The following is a 25,518-nucleotide window of genomic DNA, read 5'->3' as shown; positions in this document are numbered from 1 at the left end:
AGAACTTTGGTGTGCTACCTCCTGAAGGATTTGTTTGGATAAACGTGCGACGAGACGATTTATTTTTTGTGGGAGAACTCAAAACTGAGTCAATTTGTAGTGTGGTTTGGTTTTTTTTGGTATTTTATGCCATGCCAGCAACTACGGCTATATCATGGCAATAAAAGTAATTTTTACGTTTAAAAGTTTCGAGGTAAATCTTCTGCAGTTATTTATCTTAAAAACAGACCAAGATAATGAGTGAACTAAATGTTAAAGAAAAAATGTAGCGTAAAAAGGGTGGTGGAGCCCAAAAAAGGCCGCCAACACACACGAAATCAGATGAGATATATCAGACTGTAAGAACTTAGATTTGTTGAAAAAGTCCTATCCTTTTTAAAAAGCTACAAATAGCTGCCGATGGGACGGACCTAAATAAGACATATAATGAATTTACTGTAAAAAAAAACTGTCGTCAGATGGTCTGGAGCTCTGGACAGATAATTAGGTGTAAAACGTTAAGATATCCCTTACACCAGGGGCAACTTGGTGGTAATTCCCCTCGCAAGAGGTATCCTTGCGTGGCATATGTGTCCTATCTTTAGTCTTGTGAGGACTACCTCCTCCCGCCTTGTGGTATGGCACAAAGGTGGGCGGTCAGAAAGACAGAGAAGAGTGACGAATAATTTATTTTGACGGAAGGTGTTCCAGTGGTCTTGCCATAAAGTCAGAGTGTACGTTGAAAATATAGTTTTGCAGTCAGATGAGATGAGAGACTGTATTTTACCAGGGGACTGACATGCAGCTTGGCAGCCTGGTCTGCTCGAACATTGCCTGGAATACCAGAATGGCCAGGAGCCCAAATAAAGACAATATTATTTCGTTGGATAAGTGCTGCATGAATTTTATGAATCTTGACCACAAGGGGGTGGTCAGATTCATTTGAAATAAGAGCTTGGAGAGCAGAAAGAGAGTCTGAATTATCAGTTGTGCTCTGAAGAGCGGCGATCATACTGCAAGGCAAGCAAGATAGCATAGAGTTCTGCTGTAAAGACAGAACTTTCGTCTGCCAATCGGACTGAAGCAGCCCGTTGAGGTTGGCAGGATGGAACTGCTGCCGCAGCGACTGGGCCACCACTTGGGATTTTGGAGCCATCTGTAAAGACTGAACAGAATTCAGGATAATCAGAAATAAGTTTACGAAAGTGTTGAAGGTAGATGGGGTCACTAGTGTCCCCTTTTTTGAAAGTTGTAAGATCTAAGCGGATCTCTGGAACAGGAAGGGTCCAAGGAGGAGTTGTTTGCAGAGGTAAAGGCTCTACCTGATTGATATCTACTCCAGCAGCTTGAAGGTGAGGTGCTATTCGGAGTGATAGAGGCTTTTGCTCCTTGGTACGAATGGCATACAGGGCAGCACGCTGAGGTCTGAAGACAGAACGATACGCAGGATTTCCAGGATGATTTTAAGCGACAGGCATAGGATAGCATGAGCTTCAACCGACGGAGAGAAAGTGGAGGCTCACCAGCTTCTGCATACAAACTTTGTACAGGAGTGGTGCGGAAGGCACCCAAACAGATGCGGAGCCCTTGATGATGAACTGGATGAAGAATTTTAAGGTAGGACTCTCGAGCAGAGCCATAGATTTGTAGTGTGGCCTCCTAGGTACCCCTGCTAATACAAAACAATGGCATGAACAATGCAGGCTGAAATGCATGCATGCATACTAATGCAAAACACAACACACACAAATATTAAAACAAAATAGACTTGCCTCACTCATTTTATTGGCTGTACATTCAAGGCATGAAGTACACACTGAAGTCTATGAATTACCATACATTCATACACAACATCAGTAACACTGTTCCATGGCATCCTATTTTGATTTTCTGAATACTCCCCAATATCAAGGATGCTTGGGGGTAAAGAGGAGGGTGAAGAAAAATGACATCTTTCCCTACCATTGATGCTTTAATCATTTGTCTTTCTCCACAGATACCTGGCATACACCTATCTGAATCATTCAATACCATCAAATTGCTATTGACAGCAAGTCTCCATCCATTACCAATACACTACAGGTTAACTATGCACATCTTGCATCCTATCCAGACATGCCTGACATGCCACTTTCAGCCCAACAAATAGTCTGCAGGATTTCACATTTATGAAGAGGAAAAAATATTAAACTACCAGTGGCATGTGGTGTGTGTGTGCTTGCATTCAGCAAAGCTGCCAGACTTCATTTCAAAAATGCCTCAAATTTGCTGCATCATGCTGTTTCTGTGAAAAAAGCAAACACAGCTTCCTAAGAATCCAAAGAACAAACAGACATCTGCTGCACTTATTTAATGTACCATATTCTCTGGACAGCAGCAATATTGTTTTTTGGGGCATGGCAGTGAGAGGAACAGAAAGCAAAGAAAAAACAAACATACCAATACCAGTTATCTGCCCATTGTCACAAGACCAAAAGCAAAAATTAAAAGGCAATTTATTTTTGATGTATACAAAATAATTACTCAAAAATATTTAGTACAGGCCAACAAGATATCTTAAAATAACCATACAGATAGATTTCTACAAAGTTCCAATTTTCAGAAAGACTGGAGAAATGGTTTGACTAGTACAAAGCTATCGAAAGTGAAATGAAAGTTGACTGCATCAACACAATGAATTGTAAACACAAATAATTCACCTAATATGAAAAGAAGTAGGATAAAATACCCTACAATATAAACACAAATATTTTAGACCTTTTTTTTTCTTTTATGCTCTAATCCCATAGAAAGAAAAATATGAAAAAAAACTTTTTCAATACATATGTATAGATATGTCAAATGACAGACAAATTTCCGCCCTGATCTGTCAATAAACAGTCAGCAGCACATAACTAAGTGCAGTCAGAAAGCTTAAATGGTAACCATGTCAACTTAATATACTTGTACATTTTTTTACTTGCATGGTGCTCTCCAGAAAGTTATCACAACTGGCTGGGATTACTGATTTGTTCACAACGCTATAAACATGTTACAAGCATGATCTTTCAGAATTCCTTATAAAAACAATGGCTCTGGATAAGACTGAACAAACTACAAGATCACCAGAGTCCACAAAATCAGTGGAAAATCTACTGGATCACAGATCCATTACAACATCACAGGATTTGGGGAAAACTATTGACTGTACCATCCTGGGTGTTTTTTTTAACCTTTGTTTTAAAGATGTTCATTTTTTAAATGTTGGTCAAACCTGCTGAATAAATCTCTCCTAAAATATCAACACTAGCATTCTAGATACTTGGAAGTTTTATGTTCATGTAAAGAAGGGACAGGTTTAAAAAAAAAAAAAAGCAAACAACGCATACCTTTATTTTACATGTACTGAACCTACAAGGAAAAGGGCTTTTACATCCATACATCAGCAGATATTTTCATAAGCTATGCTCTGTTCAAATGTTTAATTAGTAAGTTTACATAACAATCTAGTGAAATGTTGGGGGTTTTTTTAAACACTGGAGTCTGACCTGATTTGTGACAATTTTGTTTTATCTTATAACTTTGTATTTCTCAACAGCCAACATCTCCCAGCTCAATGCTTCCATATAAGGATACAGGTCATCATTATTTGACAGCCAGCTCAAGGGAAGCAATTCAAGCAAACACTGTCCACCTCTTCACTCTTCAGACATCGTTTCCTATAGAAATCTTTGGATAAAGAGTGAAGCCCTACAACCTCTGCAGTAATCAGCAAGCCCACACACCCTGACCTGACAAGGCAAACTGTTCTGCTGGGTATCACCAGCAAAAAGCTCTCATGTTAATTTGAAAATTACACCACCACAATGTTTTCAAGGGTTACCAAAAATATCCCCACTGTCATCATTGTCTAAGGCACAGCATGTGTGAGCTCTTGAAATTCTTACTGCTAGCAACAGAGATGAAAACAGAACTTTATACAATCATGCCAGTAGCAAGAAGGTAAGGATGCGTCTTCAATCTCTGCTCATTATGTGATAGACTTCATGTCAACTTTTCATTTCTCCTTTTACACAGAAATGGGTGGTATGAGGGGACAATTAAGCAGAATACTTTTGTGGAAGTGAAAACAGGCTAAAGGCAAAGATCCCTTGCAAACACTATCTAGTTCACAGTAAATTCCACAAAAACATTTGCTTTAGAGCACTGGCTGCGCAAAGATAGTAAACATGGACAAATGTGAAAAAGTCTTCACTGTATGGATCTTTTATTACTGTTTGAATCACTCTAGTACCATAGCACCAAGATCAATGGTCAAATGCTGGCAAAAATACGAAGCTAAGGGTACAGCTGCAAAGCGTTTTATTTGTAAAAAATAAAGCCAAAAATAGCTCCTATGTCATATGACTATCTACTACAGGCTAAAATGACACCACGTTATAATGAGCAACTGTGGAATTCATTACATCCTATATGATTTTACACAGAATATGTGGAATTCACCTGCACTTGGCCAAATTTTAATTAAAGCTTTTTAAGTTGTAGTAAAAGCTACTCATATCTTGGTTATCAGCTGAATCTGAACCCACAAACAGTCAAAAGACATTTCATTCAAAAATATTTTGAAAAGCATATCATACAGAGTGTCTGACATCAGTATAGGGACTCACTCTAGCAATACTTTCTCCTTGCATGCTACTCTCATAACTTTATAGCTAGTGAAAATGGCAGCTGCACAAAAAGGACATTTTCCTTGTTCTCATTGTAAGCAAGCTCTTCTTAAGTTTTATACCTTTTGATTAATCTGAATATCTCCCACTGTCCTTAAGTATGCACCTCGCCCCTCCCACCAACCACCACCAAAAAATAGACTTCTTTGAAAAAGGAAGGACATTCTGAAAACTGTCTGGTTTTTAGGTCTGTTATTGTCAGCTGACAGAATGATGTCCCACATTTGTGAATTTAAAGAAAGTGTCAAAATCTCAAGATTTATTTCAAAATACTTGCAATTAAAGTCTTTTGCAGTCATTTACAGACATTAAGTAAACAGTGTAACTTTACACTCTACATGCCATCATACATTTATTCATCAAATGAAACAGGATCAACAAGTCTGTCTTGTCTAAATGCTAATTCATTGAGGTACACAACTCCTCAATGGTAAAATCATGGTTATGGCTTTTTGATTGTATTTAAGGCAGGTCAACGTACAGGGCACATAAGCTCTCTTTGTTTTGATAAATTACTGCTTTAAGACAAAAATCTTATGGCAAATATACAATCATCTGAAAAAAATTAATACTAAAAATAGTGATTACAAAAGCAACTAATAATGCTCTGTAAAAACATATGAATGTACACATTTTTGGCCTTGATAGTAACAAATAATTTACTGTCAATAATAAAATTCACATAAAAGTTGTTTTTGCATTTCTAATTTAAAAATCTTTGCAGATATTATGCACTTATATTAGGTTAAAGAAAAGTTCTTTGCATGTTCCAAATCCTATACTCTGTAATCAAAATAAGAGTTACTACCTTCCATGTCAAGAAACTGCTGTCCTGCAACACATTCCTGAGTTAAAAAGCAGTTTTGTGCTCCATGTAGTTTACACCCTAAGCAGCAGAGTATATGTGTATAAATAATTTTTATGATCTTTCTGGCACAAAAACAACTGTCCAGCCTTGATATGCTGAAAACATGAAGAAGAGAATATTGTCACAGTCTGCAGACCTTATCAGTGCAGCATCAATGATTCCAGGCTCTTCCAGAAGTAGCGTTCTGTACATGATGTCCTGTGAATGTGTCAGTGGTTGTTGTTTAAAATGTGGCTCTTGAAGGAGCGTGACCTAAGCTGCATTCCTGACACACTACTGGACTTGGTGGCCTCACTAAAATGTTTGCTGCTGTTGCTGCAACAAGAAATATGAGACAAATCACAAGACTTATTTACAGGTGCAGAGCCTGATATGTGACTGATTTATTTCATGCTTACCTGTGCATGCAAAAATAGTAGGTGCATAAATAATTTTAAGTTGCATCTTGGCTCACCTATATACAGCTACTTTTTGAATATGACTTTGAAACAGGCTAAACCAAGTAGAACATGAACTTAACCTCCAAAATACTGGTAAACTAAAGAGCAAAGTGTGAAAGCTTCAGGTATATGAATGGGTTGCCTAGTCAGCAAGGTGTGGTCAATGTAACAAATCAACCAAGTTGATCTGACCACACACAAGTCTATTCATCCACAACCCGCAGTTGATTTGACCACAGTGCTAAGTCAATTCAGTCCCTGAGTACAGAAGTGACTGTTCTGTGTAATGACACGCCTCTCATATGTAAACAAAGCTACATTATTATTCAACACAAATTATATGTAGGCTGCATGATAAAAGTAGGTCAGCAAATTGTTTTCAAATGAGAAATGGCTACTATACAAATTAATGTGTCATGTGGATACCTGTGAATGAGCAAGAAAAAATACATTCCTTGCTTATCACAGGGATGACGTGGTCAAATCAACTATAGGCTGTGGTAAAATCAACTTATGCCACAGTTGAATCAGCAAATGGTCAAAGAAGCTGAGCTACTTTTGTGACACCCTGGGAAATTAGACTTGACTTCCATCCAAAGCTTAGGTAAGAACTGCAATGTTTAAGAGCATATATCTCACAAACAGCTTTTCACTTGAAATTTTGGGATGTATCTTATGGTGAATTCAACCCATTTTACCTGAAAATAATTTTGATTTCAGGTCAACCTTTCAGTAGTAGTCAAGCCTGGAAATTTTGCAGGGGTTGGGAAGGTAGAACTACATAGGTAGAAGGTGGAAATCAGTACTTACCCCTCAACAGGAGAAGGCACATCATGCTTGACATCTCTCAAAATATAAAATTTGAAGATAGTCCAGACAACCAAACAGAGGAGCCCCACACCCCAAACACTAGCTACTGGCTGAGGGATGGGCTTGGTGACAGTTTCCCAATCAAATTTAAGCACAATGAGGAACTCCGTGATGATGATAGCTGCAATCAGCCATGACTGACGACCAACCTTTTTGCAGTTGCTGCAAAAGAGAACATCATTACAAAGTGAAGTACTAGTGTATTACTAATAGGTTTGGTGCTATGACAATGGTGACACCCTGAAAGATAAGTCAAGTACAGTAAAATTAAACATTTTTAAATTTAAGAAAACAGCAAAAATCACTACAAAGCAAGACAATCACTATCATGTTCCCACAAAATTGTAAACCACAACGATAAATCCAAGGGGCCATGATTGTGCAATCAAACTCCTTCCCCCTACTTACAACTGATGTGTCAAAACATGAAGGAAATTAACAAGTCAACAAATATCAGCAAAATCAGTAACTAAAATCAAACGCTTGATAAAATGCATACCTCAATGTCAATTATTTTCTCACACTTTTTTTTAAATCATGAAATGTTCCTCAGACCCACAACCATTTATGCCAGTAGCTACCATTGTTTTCCATGGATTGTTCTGTTAAAAAGTAGTATTTATGCCGCAGCTAATAAATTCTACAACACAAATTTATTCTTTTGATCTGCTTTTCTTTTGGTACTGATAAAAAATGTGACACCATCTTTTGGTTCAACTCTTAAAAACAAGAAAAAGAAAGCACATGAATTTAAACTGCTAAACGTCGGTCAGCTAGCATGCAGCTTAGAAAAATGTGTAATATTTAAGAACGAAAAGTAGTTCCAAAAGAAAGATTATTTTAATTTTATTATTGGCAAGGTACTGACGGGTCATCCAGATACTGGAATGTTTCCCGCATAGCTGCAGCTCCCATAAAGAGAAGAAGACCAGGCGACTGACACACAGGTAATGTTTAGGTGGAATCCACAGCACAAATTTCAGATAGAATGTGTTTAGTTCTGCCAGCAGAAACTGAAATCAAAGACAACTTTTGCTTTAAAAAAGGACAGCATAACAAGGAGAACAAAATAAAGAAAAACTTTTTAATTCTAACAATGATAACTTTCAATGCATAACATACACACTCTCTCTCACACACAGACTCAAAAGTTTATCAAAAAGAAAATATGAACCAAAAGACTGTTATTGCTCAATACTAAAATCAGCAGTCCCCACAGTTTTATAACCAGAACTTACTGCCTAAAAGCAAAATTTTTGCATTAACAGTTATTCCACTTAAGCTATACACCAAAATATTTCATACAATGCTATCATAGCAGTCGACTAACCTTGTTCTTAATGTCTATTTATCATTAACTCACTTTGTTTTTCTTATAAACAATGTTTAGACATTGAGTTAAAGGCATGAAATGCATCTTTTTTTTTTTTTTTTTTTGGATTATCAGAGAGTAAAACAGAAAAACAAATGCTCACAAATAGCTTTGAAAGAAAACGGCAAGCTTATATGTTTAACAAGCTTTCAGATCTAAAACAAGCTTTTCAAAAACACCTTTACTTCATGTTATAATGCAATGAGAAACAAATTCTTTATTAAGAAAGCACTTTAGTTTGTTTCAAGGGGGAAATTAAAAGAAATAAAACAGCATCCACAATATTTACAGCATTATCTATGCATAATTAACATTTCTTTATGTTTCCGACACAGTATTCATTTTATTTCTGTTTTAAAATACTTAATACAGATATCTAGATGTTTGACGATTGTTTCAGAGTTATCTATAAAGACTTGTATAGTTCCGTCTGTGTCCTGTTCATATGGTATTGTAGATTTTAAAACATCAACTTTCGATCTGTAACTGTCATAGGCTGGACAATCAAACAACATATGCACTTCATCTTCAATCTTATGCTTGCATGAGAGGAAGAGTCTATGCTGAATTAGGGGTAAATGAAACTTACAATCGCTATGACTGCCAGCATGGCCATCCAGCGCTTGAGACTGGAGGTGGGTTTCCAATCAAAGTCTGTCCAACTGTAGGGAGTGAACTGGGCTGCCAATCGCTTCAGTTTGCCTCTGTAATATATTACCATGGAAACTACCATTAACCCATTATTCTTTAGATTTTAATGATGCCTAAATGTCATCCCCTAACCTTTCGGTCATTCGGGAGTAAGCCTTGGAGACCACTCTTTTCTTGAAGCAATCTTTTTGTGAGGATGGTGTCCATCTCCTCTCACTTTGATCTTGCCCTACCTTTTAAGGAGTCAAGTACCCATTTCCAGCAGTTGTGTTGACTGGGGGAAGTTCACTTTTCCACCTAAGCATCAAACTAGAACATCTCTGGGTTTGAACACCAGTGCTCTAATGGGCTAACCTCTTCCCTATTAATGCTTGTACTTCTGTAAATGTGTGGGTAAGCATGCATACGTATCTAAGTGTGCTCTTGTATGTAAATTTTTTTCCTAGCACTCTCTTACAGAGATATAAAGTTACTCTATTTCAGTTGTTATTCAGGTCTCAGAATTCAGACTGCATTTTTAAAAAAAGTTGAATGTTTAAGGGTTAAAGCTAATGCATCACTCTTTAAAATGCAGACTCATAAAAAAATCAAGAGAATGCAGGTTTTTTTTTTAACAAAAGTCTTATAAATATCCTCACAACAGCTCACCCATATGTTGGAATGTTCCACATCCCTCGCCAGTGATATGGCTTCATGGAAAGATAGTTCAAGGTCTTCATACCCAGGTAAATACCCAAACCATTACATACAATGGCATCCATGATCCACTGCACACAAAAGTAACCAATACATGTGTAACAAATACATGTCCTTTGGTCTATACCGCAATACCATGATTTTCTTGAACAACACCACTGTTATACTGTATTCATGAAGATGAAGTAAAGATTATTGAAGCAAAAATCTTCAGCACCAGTTTCCATCAATCTCAATATTCTCTTCTCTATCTTCTTATGTTTTATCCCTGTTACAACTGATTTATCTCTTTATTTTTTTATCACATGTATTTTTAATCCAGTGAATATGCACATAAGAGGTACAAAATTCAAGTAGGTACAATTGCCCATTTTAGTTATTTTGCATAAAATACATTTTGAAAAAAAGTAGTTCTTTGGTTCACATGATCACATGCATACACATATACACAATCTCTCTCCCTCATTAATTAATCTCTTGACTGGCACCAGTTGACAAAGGGCTATGCTGATCCACCAGTTCTTGTAATCAGGCCAGACAACTGGATAAACCTAGCAAATGACAAGGCTTGCCACTTTAGCCTGTTTCAATTGGTGGCCTGCCAAGGTGGCAACCATGCTCCATACAAAGTCACTGGTTTTGCCTTCCATGAAAGAGATTCAAAACAGCCTCCATAGGAATTTGGTACTGAATGCTTGTATTCTCTCCTTATCAGCAAGCAGAGTCAACATCTCTTCTTCATACAGCAGGATGGCAATTACAAAGGACTTGTACAGTCTGTGCTTGGAAGCAAACCTGATGCTGCTTTTGTGCCAGATTATAGCCTGCCTGGCTGTTGCTCCTGTCACTGACACAATCCTAATGCAGATGTCTAGCATGGTGCTGACATATTTGAAAAGAGTGGCTACCCAGTTTTATCATTCACTTCCTCAAGTTGTACTCTGTTCATGAAGATCTCTACTTTGCCTTTGCTAATGACCCCAATCCTGCTCATCAATGACCTACATTCTGTGTCTGAATTGTCGGTCAGCGGTATGGTCTTGCAGTTCAATGTTGGTACCTGCTGTGGGAAGGAAGTCTGCAAAATGTAGGTTGCAGGCAGGCCTTCTATCGATGGAAATGAAAATGTGATAGTCTCGATGGTTTCTCACATAATAATAATAATGATGAGGAGGATTTATGTATTGCCTTTCATACATAAACTAAATCATTAACAACCATGCACCCATATTTACATGACAGACATGCTCACTTCTAAAAAAATCCACTACTCATACAAAAGTAAATTATAGGCACGTTATACATGCTCATGGTCAGGACAGGGTCACAGTGAAGTGGTAGTTTGGAAAAGATGTGTCTTAAAGTTTAAACTCAAAGGAGGCAAGAGAATCAGAGTGACGAAGGCTGACAGGTTATCCGTTCCAATTTGATTGGGCTTGGTAGGAGAAAGACCCTGTCCATAAGTCTTTCTCTTAGCTAGTGGGACTCGAAGAAGCCTGGTGTCAGAAGATGAGTGAAAAGGTTGTGCGGGCATATAGCTAAGAGTGAGTTCGGAGAGGTACTGAGGACCAGTGCCATAAATGGCAGAGTACGTCAAAGTGGAAAGTTTGTAGGCTATACAGACTACGACTGGCAGCCAGTGAAGAGAGTGTGTGATAGGTGATAGATGTTCACATCTAGATGGTTTGCAGATGAGGTGACCAGCGTTATTCTGGATATTTGACGTATGTCAAGAAGATACATGGGAACTTTGGCTAAAAGAGAATTTCACTAGTCCATCCTCAACAGTACAAAGACACAGATTAGAGTTTTAGTTGCATCAGCAGTGAGATAATGACGAATGGTACTGATCCTACGATGATGTTCTCCAAAACAAATGTGGAATATTACCAGTGACATGCTACCCTTGATAGATGCTCACTCTTGCGCGAAAAGTTCCCATTTGGTTATCCAGAAGCTCACAAGTCCTTTTTTTTTCTTTCTCAGTCACTATGAAGCATGTTGAAAAAGGGTTGTTAAGCACAAGTAAATGCTGCTACTATTCCTCTGACAGGAACAAGAGTAGACAAATACACCGCACAAATATGAATGTATCTAAATGATTTTAAGAAATGTTCACATAATATGTTGACAGCAGTTTACATAGCTGCCAGTCAATAGTTAAAACAGTGGAAAACAATGCAGTCAATTTATCTCTTTTTGACACAATATGAGTTTTACCAAGATCTATGAACCGATACAAAGATGACATGGTGTTTAGTGTGCATTTGTCAAAAAGAAGAAATGAGCAAAATTGCAAGATTTTATTTAAAAACAACTCAGTTTTAAACTGTTATCATATAGCATCGATCTGAAACTGCTATTAGGGAATAAACTCCATCAAACTTTGTTGAGGGGTGAAAAAAAGGAAGAAAGAGCAGTACTAACGTGCTCTCTCACTCTCACTATTTCTTTATTTATTCAATTATTTAACTCACATGGTCCCACCAGCATTCACTGAAGTTTGGTAGCTGATGCTCCAGTGTGTACTCCAGCACCTCAAACATAATGCTGAGAATAGTGCACAGCCACCAGTCTCTGAGGATAAGTGTCTGTCAAACAAAACATGCAAATATGTGAACTACACTGCGCAGACTGGAATATAATGTGCTCTTTTTTATGCTTAGCCTCTCTCATTATAAACCAGCCTCTTCCAAATTTCAGAACTTTGTCACATTTCCAGTATTTCTGAATTTTCCATGGCCACTACACAGAATGAGCATTGTATTTTACAACTTAATCTCAAAAATAATCAAATAAAAATTTGTCATATATATATATATTTCAAACCTTTAAAATAACTGATTGCCTGTCTTCATGTGGTTCACTTTATCAGTTCTTCAGAGAGGAATTTGAATCTATAAGTTCATCAAGAAAATAAAAATGCCAATGTAATACTTAGGACCCCACACAATTTCTTCCTACTTCCCTGAAAAAAATTTTTAAACAACTATTCTATTACAGCTACTTTTTAGTTTTTAACCACTGGTGAACAAACAAACAAACAAAAATACCTTTAACCACCATCCAAAAAAATGCGTTGGCACAAATTCATCCACTTTATCCTGTGAAAGACAGTGACAGGCTGCTTGCAATCAATCAGTCAAGCAATGTTTTATTTCAAACAGGTATGAATCAGATTACTTTGTGATATTGTGATTTAAAAAGCACATCTTCAATTTAAGGCAAATGACAAAAATTGTAAATGTTTCAGAGACAAATCACCTGCCCCCTCCCTCTTCAATAAACAGGAAAAAAGAGAAAATTATTTAAAATTAATGAAAATGGATCAAAACTTCTGCACAGACATAGATTTTAACTATAGACTTAGTAGGATTTCATGTTTGGAGAACCATTAATTGCAGCAAGTCTTTGTTGCAACCAGCTTGTTTCTCAAACACTTTTATTTGACTTTGATAAACATGAGACTGGCATTAACGCAAATGGTTTGCATCAAACAAAGGCAGAATAGCAGCCCACCTCCAAATTATGCCATGGGTTGGTGTGGTTGGAATCATAGATAAAGCAGTTTCCACCATAGTCTTTTTCCGGCAAAGGCTTACCCAGCTTGTCATCAAAATGTTTCATCAACTGCCGAGCATCATCTACCGTCTGGAATTACACAAGACAATGATGTAACAAAACAAGCCAGCTGATGTCTCACATTTTTCCATTAGCAAGATGTTTTATTTTCAAAACTGTGAAGGTTAAAAAAATATAAAACGAAAGAAAGAGTGTGTGTGCTTGTGTGTGGTGTGTATGAGGGTGGGTAAGATAGTGTACCTATGTATTTCATTCTTTAAACGTAGGCCTGGAAATTTACAATTAACTGTTACTTACGAGCTTCCAACAACCTTCGCAATTTTCCTCCCCTATTTCATTCTATTGATGTTAATTAAATATCCCAGCATTATGGCCTACAATACTACTTTGCAAAATGGACAGACAAACAAGGTCTATTAAAGTTTACTGCAGTGGTACACATGGTATCAATTTCACTCTGCTAATGTCATGCAAGGATACTTACCTGAAACAGAAGAAAGACCAAGGCTAGTTCATAAACAATACTCAAGCAGAGAACCAGACGCCACAAAGCTGCACAGAGAGAAAGGACAGCACTATCAGTTACATGTGCTTTCATCGCACTCCACAATGATCAGATACAGTGAAACCTCTAGCTTTCTCTCTTTCAGGTTAAAATCTTAAGCATTCCATTTTGAAGGTACCCAGTAGATGTTATTAAATGTACTCTATGAGCCAACAAAGTGTTAGTTCTGGCACTGAAGTGTGGGTTTTTTTCCAAATGTCTTACCAGGATGTGGGCGAATAAAAACGCCGTCAGGTGTGTGGATAACCCCAAACAACAAGAATGCTAAAATGACTGCCATTAGACCTCTGAAAAGAAAATAGGAGAACATTTCATAATTAAAATTGTCATAATTTAAAAAGAAGGTTAAATGTTCCCAAAAGCAAGCAATTATAAGGGTAATAAACTCCCAAAATAATAGCAATGATTAGCTATTTCTTAGTCCATATTTTTTAATTTCTTCCCAGAAATGTCTCCTCAGCCTGTTTGCAGTTCTAGCCAGATTCGTCTCAAATAATTTAAGTCAAACTCTCCCTCACCCACAATAGAAAGAAATTAGCATGTGCCCATTTAAACGGCAACAAAGAACTTTAAACTCACTACATGTATCTATTAATTCCCAGGTGTGTGTGTGGATCAACAGAAAGTGTTGAATGTTTCTTGTGCAAACCTTTTAGCATTGTAGTCTCTGTCAGTCACTCCTTCTTCCACTACTGCCACGTACACCAGGAAACCACTGAAGATGACCAAAGCAGTGATGGTGTGCGCACGCCTGTGTCAGCAGACCAAACATAACATCAATTATAACATAAATTACTCATGACAAATCTCAACCTTCTGTACAGGGTGAAGAGAACTACGCACATCTTTCATTTGCATTGAGAAGTCATGAGACTCGAAACGAGCAAAAAAAGCATTCAGCGCATTAGGCATGGCCGTACTCTCAACGCCTGAGATCGAGATTTTGGCTTTCGACCCCTGACTCCGATCATCAACATTGGCCATGTTGTTGAGTCCCTGCCAAGCTACTCGGATGTTACCTGTAACAAACTGAGACTCGATTTTTGACTTGTGTTTCACCTTGACCCAACGGATAGCATCATGGACCTCTCTATGTACCAATTTTCTGTCGTAGGCAGAACCCATGAAAAACACATGTTTCTTTTTGTTAAGCACTGCTTTTAGGCCCTTGGTCACCCAAGGTTTGTTGTTAGGATAAACGTAAACTGCTTTGATGGAACTGTGCAATCTACACTTTTTTACTCCTAACTTTTACTCCTCACTGTGTTAAATGTCTGTATATGTATGCCTGCCCTTGTGAGCGAAGACAAATTTCTGTCCTGGGTATCCTGGACAGACAATAAAGTCTGTTTTGATTTGATTTGATTTGATCAACCATGTGCATCCTCAATGGCATTAACATGCACTGAGATTACCCATGCTATCAATATGCAAAAACCAGATGGCAAGATGAATGCTGCCCTGTTTCTGATGCATACAACCTTCAATAACAATAACAACCGACTTTATTAATCCCAACGGGCAATTTAGATGGGAGCTGTGCCCTGTTTCCAAAATATATGTATATGGGGGAAAAAAAAACACACACACACAACCACACACATGCACACCTACCCATCACACACACCGCTGATAGTTCATCTGTGATTGAGTAGCTCAACTGCGGATGGCACAAAAGATTTCAGATGCCTATTGCTTTTGCATACTGGCATGGCATAGCGTTTACCGGAGCTTAATAAAACAAATTCTCCCGCTAGCACATGCTCATACATATGTCCATACATAATGTGGTAAGCTTTCCTAATTAATTGTTGATTACAGAAGGAAGTCAAGTCCCTCTGTTTAATACCAATTATCTTGGAACCGATGTGGACAATGTTATTCAATTAATATAGAGATCAACCAGCAAATCATACAGTTGTCACCACTAATAGTTTAGAATGTCATCAGTGTTTTTGCATGCCATATTTAGATCAGAATCTCTTTTCTGTCACACTATTTGTGAAAAGGATTAGCCTTCTCAAAGCACAGGATTGTTCTCATTTCACTAAACCAAAATTTCAAGTATTTATCTGAAGTTTTGAGCTATAAAACATATTTTCCACTGGCCTTACTCTTTCTTTTTCACAGCAGCAATAAACTAAATACAATGTACATGCATAGGCAAGGAACTCTGAAATTTTCTCTTTAATCTCTCAAGCAAGGAAACAGTCCCTTAAAAAAAAATATTTAAAAATAAATTGCTTGAGTTCTCAAAATGTGTCTTTTCATATTCTTTATTCAGGGGCTAGTTCAAAAATATTTTTCTTCGGGTTATTAGATCTCACTATTTCTTTATGTGACTATCAAGATTTAGATGATTAAGGTTTCATTCATTCTATCCAAACACTTTTGAAATTAAATTTATTCCTCAACACTATATGGTTAATACCACTGAAAACTCTCTGAAAAATGCTTTCTTAAAATACAGATGGTTAATAATTAATAGCAGTAATTAATAATTGTTCTATAGACATAACATTAGCATGCTATGTTTCATGCATCCATATCTATTTCTTATTATTCTTATTATTCTGTGTACTTTATTATTTCTCTCAACTACATATGATCTATGTGCTTTGACTCTATATTGCATCATTTGCTTTTATTTGTGTAAAACACAAGGAGTCTGCTTTACAGTGGAGAAATAGATTGTATATTATTATTATTATTATTACTGATAACACACGAAAAGTTCTAAGAAAAGTTCAGAGACCATTTAACAATACATGTAAACCCCATTCAAATCTACAGCACATATAATGCAATACCAGATGATGCGAATTCTGCTCCATACAAATTCAGCTGTTATATTTTAAAATAATCCAAAGGACATTCCAAACACTCAATGCACAGAGAAGGTTGAAGTGCTTTAGTGTTAAACTGGTGAACCTGTTGAGTCAGTCTTTAGAAAGCGATGCAAACCTGGTACAGAAAAGCACCACAAACAATAATAGGAGTGCACACTCCCCATTTAGAACTGCTCACAAACATCTTTCAACTTATCCAAAACAAATATTCTCAAGACTGATTTTGGAACTTCAAACTTCAGACATAAAAATATTACTTTTTTCATGCTTGGGGAGTAAAGGGAGGCACTCAACTATAGGGCCCACTCAAGTGTTTGCTTTCCTTATCGGGTGTTTTAAAAGCCTTTAACAAACCACAAAAAAGGAAACACAGCACATACACATGATCATTATATTACTTTATCATGGCACATGTGAATGCCTTTTGTTAATACAAATACATCGCCTAAGGGCCAATTCCCCACCACGTCACCTGTGGAATGAATTCAAGGATGACATAGTTTGACTAGCCAGATCTTTATACATTGCAGTCAGGTTTTTTTGATCATTCAAAGTTTCTGATCATTCAAAGCCAGCTTCAATTAGTGGATCATTCCTTATCACCTGATATCTCTACAGGGGTTACACCTTTTACCTGTACTGAAAAAGAATTCACTAGCCCTCTGGACCTCACCCAACCACCATTTCAACATGGGGAACGGTTTAGCTGACAAAAGGTGCATGCCACTAACCTATGAACATCCGTGGTGCCACAGTACAGATATTTTTAGTGGCCGTTAAAGTTGTCGATATTTGTCTATGCCATCTTCCATAAGTAGTGAATTATTGTTCTTTTGTTTTGAAGGCGCGTAGGTACAAGGCTGTCACTTTCGAGTTTATTTTAAAATGAAATATGTTGAATCGCATGTGTATAATCCTTCAACGTCATTCAACTATTTTTCTAACTGGCCTCTCTTATACCTATGTCATAACCACTTATTTCTCCTTCTTGCGAAAAGTGACCAATATACGCTATGACAAACCAGTCATTCAATCTGATTTAAAGTCTTTGGACAAACCAATTAATAACACCAGTATAAATAATCAATTCAAAAAATCATTTATGTGGGCAATTTTATCAACAGTATCAGAGTTGGATTACCTAGATTAGTCTCCACCATTTGTGGGTGCATGGATATGAGGGGAGAATGGATAGCAGGGAGAAAGACCATGGGAAGCTGGGCAGCCGTCAGAGCTCGACTGAATCCCATTCTCACAGTACCGACTACCAAAACGGATTTCACTCTCAACGTTAAGTTGTATCACACCCGTGCTCGCAATGAGCTGGCTGAGTTGCCATGATAGAGCATTAGTTGCTGGCTCGGTGTAAAAATCCACCCCCTACCACCACCTTCCAATGCGTGTAAGGAACAGATGCTTAGCCACAAATCACACGATTTCACCGAATGCAGCGCTCGCAAAATTTACTGATAAAAAAATCTTGGCATGTCGCAAACAAAAGAGCTCGCTGCCCCCACCTTCGGGTACTCACCAAAAAAAAGACATGGTGCCATCGTCGTAGAAATCTTTTTTGTTACGTTTCTCACCCTCCCAGTCGTGGGCCGTAGCACTGTGCATCCTGAGTAGGTCCGTGTGCCTCATCTCTTCCTCACGCCGAGCAGACGCCATAGTGTCACTCCCCGCGTTTACTGTAACTCTCGATCTGACAGTGCGTGTGTGTGTGTCTGCGCGCAAGTGCCCGTCCCCCTACGTCTTTAGTGCCAGGTTACTGTCATAGCCACAACACCTGAAGTTCATACAATGGATGCGTCTTTTGTGGGAGCTGATTAGTGTGTGGGGGAGAGGGAGTGATGGTGCCTCCTCTCACAGAGCCAGTTTACCTGCGACAGAGAAGAAAAACAGTTGTTTTAATCGACTCTTTCTCACACACACACACAAATGAACAGCTGTCATGAATGCACATTCTCAACACATGCAAACATTATTCTAGGCAATCTTTGTCTATAGATAACTTCAAGAAGTAGTCTGTTTCAGCCTGCTCACGAGTGCGTATGCGTATGAAAGCGACAGGGTAAGGAAAGGGTTAAAGATGGAAAGGAGAGGCTGAAGAAAACTGCGAGAGTAGAGCGATGAATAGGACGAGACACGATGGTGAGCACGTCAGGGCTCATGGATGGTGACCAACTCATGCACAACTTGCACTTCGTGACATCAACCAGTTTTCATATTTGAACATTAACACTTAAATAAGCACTTGAGCTTTTCGGCTCTCTAGCTTAACTCTCTGATCAACATTACTGCCTGGGGCTGTTTTTTTTAAACAAGCCTGTCAAAGAAGTCAGGAAAATGGTGACACATTGACCATACAATACATTATGAGATGTTTTTAACACCTGGAAATTTTGAGCATGTCTCAGCAATACTTGTGCCTTTACTCCCACATCCTATGGTGATACTCTAAAGCAGTGGTTCTTAACCTTGTTTGAGGTACAGAACCCACAAGTTCCATATGCAAATTCACCGAACCCTTCTTTAGTGTCATCACGAATTGCGGGTGTGTCTTGACCTCCATGGCGGAGGCTCCGCCGAACCCCTGAGACTGACTCACCGAACCCCTAGGGTTTGATCGAACCCCAGTTAAGAACCACTGCTCTAAGGTATGCTGTGGGTGACTCCAAAATGGAGAAACAATCTTCAGGATCAAATTAGCAGTTGCGTGGTTTGTGTCCTCTACCAAAAAAGTAAAACTTTATCTCCTAGACAGGCACACTGCTCTAAATCTCAAGATCTCATCCTTGAATTCTTGCATGTTTTGTTTTTATTTTTCTAGTCCCAATACTGTACCTGCCCAGTTTCTCTCAAAATTGTCATAGTAATGCCAGATAAATACATGTATTTATAAAACATTAGGTGAATGACCCTAAGAAGCAGATAACACAAAAAGAAAGACCAGTCACTAATCCTAACACATTACAGTGTAACACCAAAATATTTGTGGTAAATGTTCCTACAGAGAGATGTCATCCTATAGTCACACTGGGTATATCTGTTAAACATTCAAATTTAACATCAGCAAAAAATAGAAAAGTAGTAGAGGTTTTCTACACACTGTAAAAGCAATCACGCAAATCTTTATAAAACATGTACAGAATAACAGCCTATGCTTTAGGTGAGAAACACTGACTTTTGTGCTTGCAATAAAATGTTCATGGTAATCTCTAAAAGTAATAATAGATTGACAAATCCATCAGAAATGCAGAGAGCACCAAAACATTCATTTACCATGAGTTAACCAAAACAATTAATATCACTCTTTAGACAAAAAAGATACATGCTGTTTTCCTTGAAAAATAGTGACTGTTCAGCACATTTAATATTAAGTGATGCAATACACAGAAACACAGACAACTATCCACTGTCTCTGTGCTCAAACTAGTGGTGTGATACAAAATATAACAGATAACTGGATGTATCAGAAAACAACTGTAGATGGAATGAAATGTGGTAACAGAATCTGAAAAGTGAATAGAAGGGTTATGTTTTATTGTCAAGGAAAGAACTGAACAGACCTTGGTAATAGACATCAAAATTTTAAAAAGAAGAGGTTAAAAAGAAGAAACAGTTGCCACTGTATTCACAATAACAGTGGAAACTATATCAAAATGTTGAAATTTTCCCATCAGCTTTGAGGGAAGCCAAACATCATCAAAAGCAAACATCATCAAATGTCAACCCTTGCAAAAGAGGATATCAATCATAAAGGCACACACATGGGGCTCAAAACTACAAGTGTGTAAGGGACGATCAGCTGCAGGCTGTAACACAAACACGAGGACAGTTGTACACAGAGTAAAAAAAAAACAGTCTCTCCCTGTCTCTGTTCACAGATTCTAAAGCCAAGTGTTTCAATATTTTTCAAACTTTTTATAACTTTTATAATTAAGGATTTAATGATTATATTATAGTATAATATATGCTATCAAAATTAAATCTGCATTATGCACTGAAGTTTCATACAGTGCTACACAGATGAAGTACAAAAATCACCACATGTATTAAGTATAAGAGAGATGTTTTGACCAAGAGCGAAAAAAATCATGGGTGGGTTGAATAGGGAGAAACTGGATTTTAATGTCGAACAGGTCAGTAAATTCCTGTTAACACTGAAAGGAGAAAAAACTCTAACAGCGACGAACGATTACTATATGTAGTGAAAGAAATTTGTTAGCCTATTTTGTATGTTTAATATGCTGCCTTTACACACACTGAAGCCAGTGGCATTATTAAATGGAACTATAAACATGTTTGACGCACATTATGTAACTAGCTGGAACACAAATTGCTACACGAATGACGAGAAATTTACTGGATCGTTTGCATTATCTGCTGCAATTGTGTAAGAAGTGTTACATTTTCTCGTGCTGCCATGAAAGATGTGTACTTAACGATGGAAAATATACGATACATGCTACCGCTTTTCCCTGCGTCTACGTCGTGATACATTGTACTTAAGTTTCAGCACTCATCTTTAAGTTATTTCTAGAGTATCAGCATCCTTAATAATTGTGTGTCTTACCCATTTTAATGGAAAAGATGGCACGTAATCATTTAAGAACTGCCGGTCGTCTGATCTGAGGAGTGTAAGGGTCACCGGTGGGTCGTCTGAATGATCAGGCGACACTGGCCGCATGTAACGTCTGCCTCTGCGATCTTATGGTTTGTTTGTTTTTTCACATGCATTTATAAAGGCGCCGTTTCGAACATTTTCTCGTAGAAGTGTATCATAATGTTAAAATAAAAAATATTATTATTTATTGAAAACTTTTGAAACATTTATTATATATGATTTGTGTGTAGACTAGCTTTACGATGTAGTTTCGTATCGGCGGAAGACGGATCGAAAACATTCGTCGTAGAAGTTCAGTGAACAGAAAACGCCATTGATAGAAACTGGACTTAACGTTTATTATCAGCATATCCTCCTCTTAAATTATAAACACAGCATGATTAAGCTATTTTCCCTCAAGCAACAAAAGAAGGATGGTGATGCCACCGCAGAGAGAGGGAAAAAAGCATCGGCTGCTCAGTTAAGAATCCATAAAGGTAAAAGTCTATGACTACAGACGAATGCGAGTCTTGACCGATTCGACCAAAAGTATTTTATGTATTAAGTACACAAGTTTATGATGGTCTCCGTACTTAAGGCTGCCTTAAAGACATACGCCTTGATATATTACAGTCAAATGCACGAATTCACTGATTTTGTGTGCGTGTGTCTCATAGACATCAACGAACTGAATCTTCCAAAGACTTGCCAAGTTGACTTTCCAGACCCAGACGACCTCCTAAACTTCAAACTTATCATCTGCCCAGATGAGGTAACCATTTGTTGCCATCAGAAAACGCTGTGATCTGAAAGCAAATACAATATCTCTCTACACGAACTAGGACACTACTTTGTCGCCTTGCGATGGCAGCCAACTTCGTCGTTAGACAAGTTATCACTAAAACGATGAACAAGTGTAAATTGGTTCACATTAAATCTTTTTAAATAACTATCAGATGATCGATTTCTTTCTAGAGTCAATGGCATTTTCAACTAGTTAGTATTTTTGCACAGTATTAAAATCATTTTCAGCTCATGGTATATTTTCTAGTATTTGGTTATCTTTCATCAATTTTTTTTCCCAAATTGACAGTGGGAGCACGTGACCATATTATCACCAATTCTCTGTCAATTGTGTGCCCATCTCTGGAATCTGCTGCATTAATTACATGCTATCTTTGGTGTTGTCTGCCTCTTTGTCTACTTTCCAACTTATTTGCCTGAAAGATTGTCATTTAAGGTCCTTACATCTTGAGACATGCCAATACCACTATGTGTGTTTTTTCAACTTGATTGAGGAAGGGGTAGAGATGGCTGTCTAGTGGCAGAATGTTTAAGTGCTTGTCACCACAACTTTGTAGGTTGTTGCTTTAGATAGAAGGGTGGAGATGGTTTAGGTGAGGGTGGGGGGAGTCATTTCAGTGCAGTGAGCATTGCTGTTAACTGCTTTATTCTAAAGAACAGTACTTATTTTCTTATTTTGAGCTGTTATTTGAGGCCTGTGGACTATCTCTAGAATTTCACCTTGCAACTGATGCTATTAGTGTTAACTAGTTTATTTTATATTTATTGTTTTAGTAGCTTAGACTTTTTCTTCATTGACCTACATGCCATATGGTGTTGATGTTTTTTAAAGGCTAGTAAGCTCCTGTTTTTTACTAGGTAACCCATCAATGTCACTGACACATCCGAAATTGGTGATTGTCTGGACAGTGTTCATATAGGCACAACCCATTAGAGATGTACATGAATACACTTGCATTGTCAAGCTTACAATCAACTGGACCATGTGTTAATTAGGCATATCTGTAGACATTTGTAACTTTACTGGTTTGAGCTTTTTTTTGTGCATGATGATGTTTGCAAGCATCTCTTGAGAATGGAGGGTATTTGCTGAGATTTTCAGAAATAGTATTTTCACCAGGCTGTAGCCAGTAATTTGAAAAAAAGTTGAACTTTATAAGACCGTTTAACACCATTTCTTTGGTTTCAGCATTGTATGTTTACATACTTCTAGGTGCCGTATTCTTAGATTGTATTTTTTTGAGCACCCTGATGATACATATCTTAAATGTGCTTCAGCAAATACTATGCACAGCATAACTATGATTTCGGGATTTATTTTTACAGGGTTATTACAGAGGGGGACGATTTGTGTTCAGTTTCAAGGTGGGTCAGGGTTATCCTCATGACCCTCCCAAAGTGAAGTGTGAGACAATGGTGTACCATCCAAACATCGATCTGGAGGGCAATGTCTGTCTGAACATCCTCAGGTACAGCCATCTGTTAATGAAAGATAATGCTGATATGCCTTCTGCACACTAGGTGATATTGCACTGTTTGCAGTCAGTAACAGTCATTGACACCAGATGGTTATAGGCCAGATTCGTACAACTGGGTCTCAAAGAGCATTCTTGATTGCATTAAAGACAAATTTTGACCTCATATAAACCAATCTGGGGGATTGCAGAACAGTGTTTAAAAAGAATGTGTTAAATATTGTTTGCATATTTTTCAATAACTAAAGGCATTTTTTATTCTTGTGGATATTTATATCCAATAATAGCCATCATTTATATAATTTAGTCATGATTTATTCAAGATTCTTCCTGCCATATCTCTTTATCAGAATTGTAATAATTTGCTCATTTCTTGCTGACTTTCTTTGTGCCAATGGAAATTTATCATAGAATATATTTTCAGGGAAGACTGGAAGCCTGTCCTCACAATTAACTCCATAGTATATGGTCTCCAGTATCTGTTTTTGGTAAGTCATGGGCATGTTATTGAATGCTGTATCAGCCACAGTCTCCACATTTAACAAAGGGGTGAAAGTGGCTTCATGATAACCCTAATTGATCAGTTTTACATTTTGCAGCTGTTTTACTGAAGACTACTTCAACTATGTCTGGATGATCATTTTCTGTACTTGACAAATTTTATTGCTTTGATGCTGCCCTTCATGGAAGTATGTTGCATATAAACATGTGATCAGAGGATTCTTTTGATTCATTTAAATGATTTTTTGTTTACCAGGAACCAAATCCTGAAGATCCTCTAAACAAAGAAGCTGCAGAAGTCCTACAGTCTAACCGGCGCCTTTTTGAGCAGAATGTTGCAAAGTCCATGCGTGGGGGGCATATAGGTTCTCTCTACTTTGAGCGTTGTTTGAAGTGAAAAGACAAAACATCAAATATATTATTCTGCAGAAGAACTGAAACAGTGTTCTCAAAATGAAACAGGCAAATATCCCCCCACCCCTTCCAAAAAAATGCAGTATATAGATTTACGTTGAAGTACTTGATATTTTTTAAATGAAATAACAACCATAGAAGACTAAAGGAAATATGACAGGGGATTGTGCCTGACCTTTTCGTGCCCTTTGGTGGCTTTTTTTAACCAATGTTTTTATTTGATGTTGACAAAAGGGGTAGGGAATGGGTCTGAAGTAATAAAAATATGCTTTAGTGTTGTCAATAGTGCCAAGTAACAACATAAAGTGCTGGGTAACTGATGTGTGTTCACACTATGATGTACATTGTTTCTGTTCCAAAAGTGATGTTAATGTGAATTTATGTTTGTTTTATGTATAAAAAAAAATAATACCTTCCATTTGTTACCTTGTCAGCCTGCTGTTTTGTATGCTTATGCTCTGTTTGTAAATAACAGAGGAGGGAAAGATTATTTGTGTGTTTATATGTGTGCTTGAGAAAATGTGTATTTTCATTATTTGGCATGGATTTACACTTATATTCATCCTAAAAGAGATATAAGCTTGATATCCGTGTTTGAATGGGTAAAGCAAACCATCTATGGTGACACATCTTTCAGTAATTTTCAAATTAAGGACAACAGTAGCCAAGAATATTCAAAGAAACGACGTATGTTTAAACTGGACTACCACACGGTTTGCTCAAGCAAGACCTGATTTGTAGCCACAGCAAGCACACTGAAAAATATTGTGCATTGGTATCATAGGTGACATCTTTACAGTTTACACAATATTTAAGAATACAATCGTAATTTTTATTTTGTGAAAAAAAGGCTGCAGTATTTTTTTCCATTATTATTAGACAGCTAAGACAAGTGTAGATGTCAGGCCAACTATTGCAAAAGAAGATTAAAATACAAAAGAAATCCATAAATAATGTCTTCTGTACCACTTGGTTAAAATAAAACAAAACCCCCCTGTCTGCTGTAACCTAATTCCAGCAATAATATTTTTTGCTTTAAGCCTTTTAACATTGTATAGATAAACCATTGCTTCACTGTAAAGGGACCCTACACTCTGAAAAAAGAAAAATTTTAAGATAATTATTGTTATATCGGAC

The 25,518-nt window shown here is 37.4% G+C and overlaps 2 protein-coding genes across 2 annotated transcripts; one reads left to right on the top strand and one right to left on the bottom strand.

The window, feature by feature from the left end:
- Positions 1 to 1,744: 1,744 nt before the first annotated feature.
- LOC112559188 (phosphatidylserine synthase 2-like) lies at positions 1,745 to 21,306 on the bottom strand. Its single transcript, XM_025230197.1, is given in 14 exon segments — positions 1,745 to 5,871; positions 6,807 to 7,028; positions 7,735 to 7,786; positions 7,789 to 7,879; positions 8,828 to 8,942; positions 9,538 to 9,656; positions 12,063 to 12,176; positions 12,639 to 12,689; positions 13,105 to 13,236; positions 13,652 to 13,719; positions 13,937 to 14,019; positions 14,382 to 14,483; positions 18,113 to 18,461; positions 21,158 to 21,306. Coding segments are annotated over 13 exon segments (1,392 nt in total). The 5' UTR covers positions 18,250 to 18,461; positions 21,158 to 21,306; the 3' UTR covers positions 1,745 to 5,765.
- Positions 21,307 to 21,453: 147 nt separating this feature from the next.
- On the top strand, positions 21,454 to 24,871 carry LOC112560542 (NEDD8-conjugating enzyme Ubc12). Its single transcript, XM_025232459.1, has 5 exons — positions 21,454 to 21,684; positions 21,865 to 21,959; positions 23,318 to 23,460; positions 23,891 to 23,954; positions 24,224 to 24,871. Exons 1-5 carry the CDS (start codon positions 21,585 to 21,587, stop codon positions 24,362 to 24,364), a joined length of 543 nt encoding a protein of 180 aa, XP_025088244.1. The 5' UTR covers positions 21,454 to 21,584; the 3' UTR covers positions 24,365 to 24,871.
- The last annotated feature ends 647 nt before the right edge of the window (positions 24,872 to 25,518 follow it).

This window comes from Pomacea canaliculata, linkage group LG3 (assembly GCF_003073045.1).
Source record: "Pomacea canaliculata isolate SZHN2017 linkage group LG3, ASM307304v1, whole genome shotgun sequence".
NCBI classification, from domain to species: Eukaryota; Metazoa; Mollusca; class Gastropoda; order Architaenioglossa; family Ampullariidae; genus Pomacea; species Pomacea canaliculata.
This window is presented reverse-complemented; position numbering and strand designations above follow the sequence as displayed.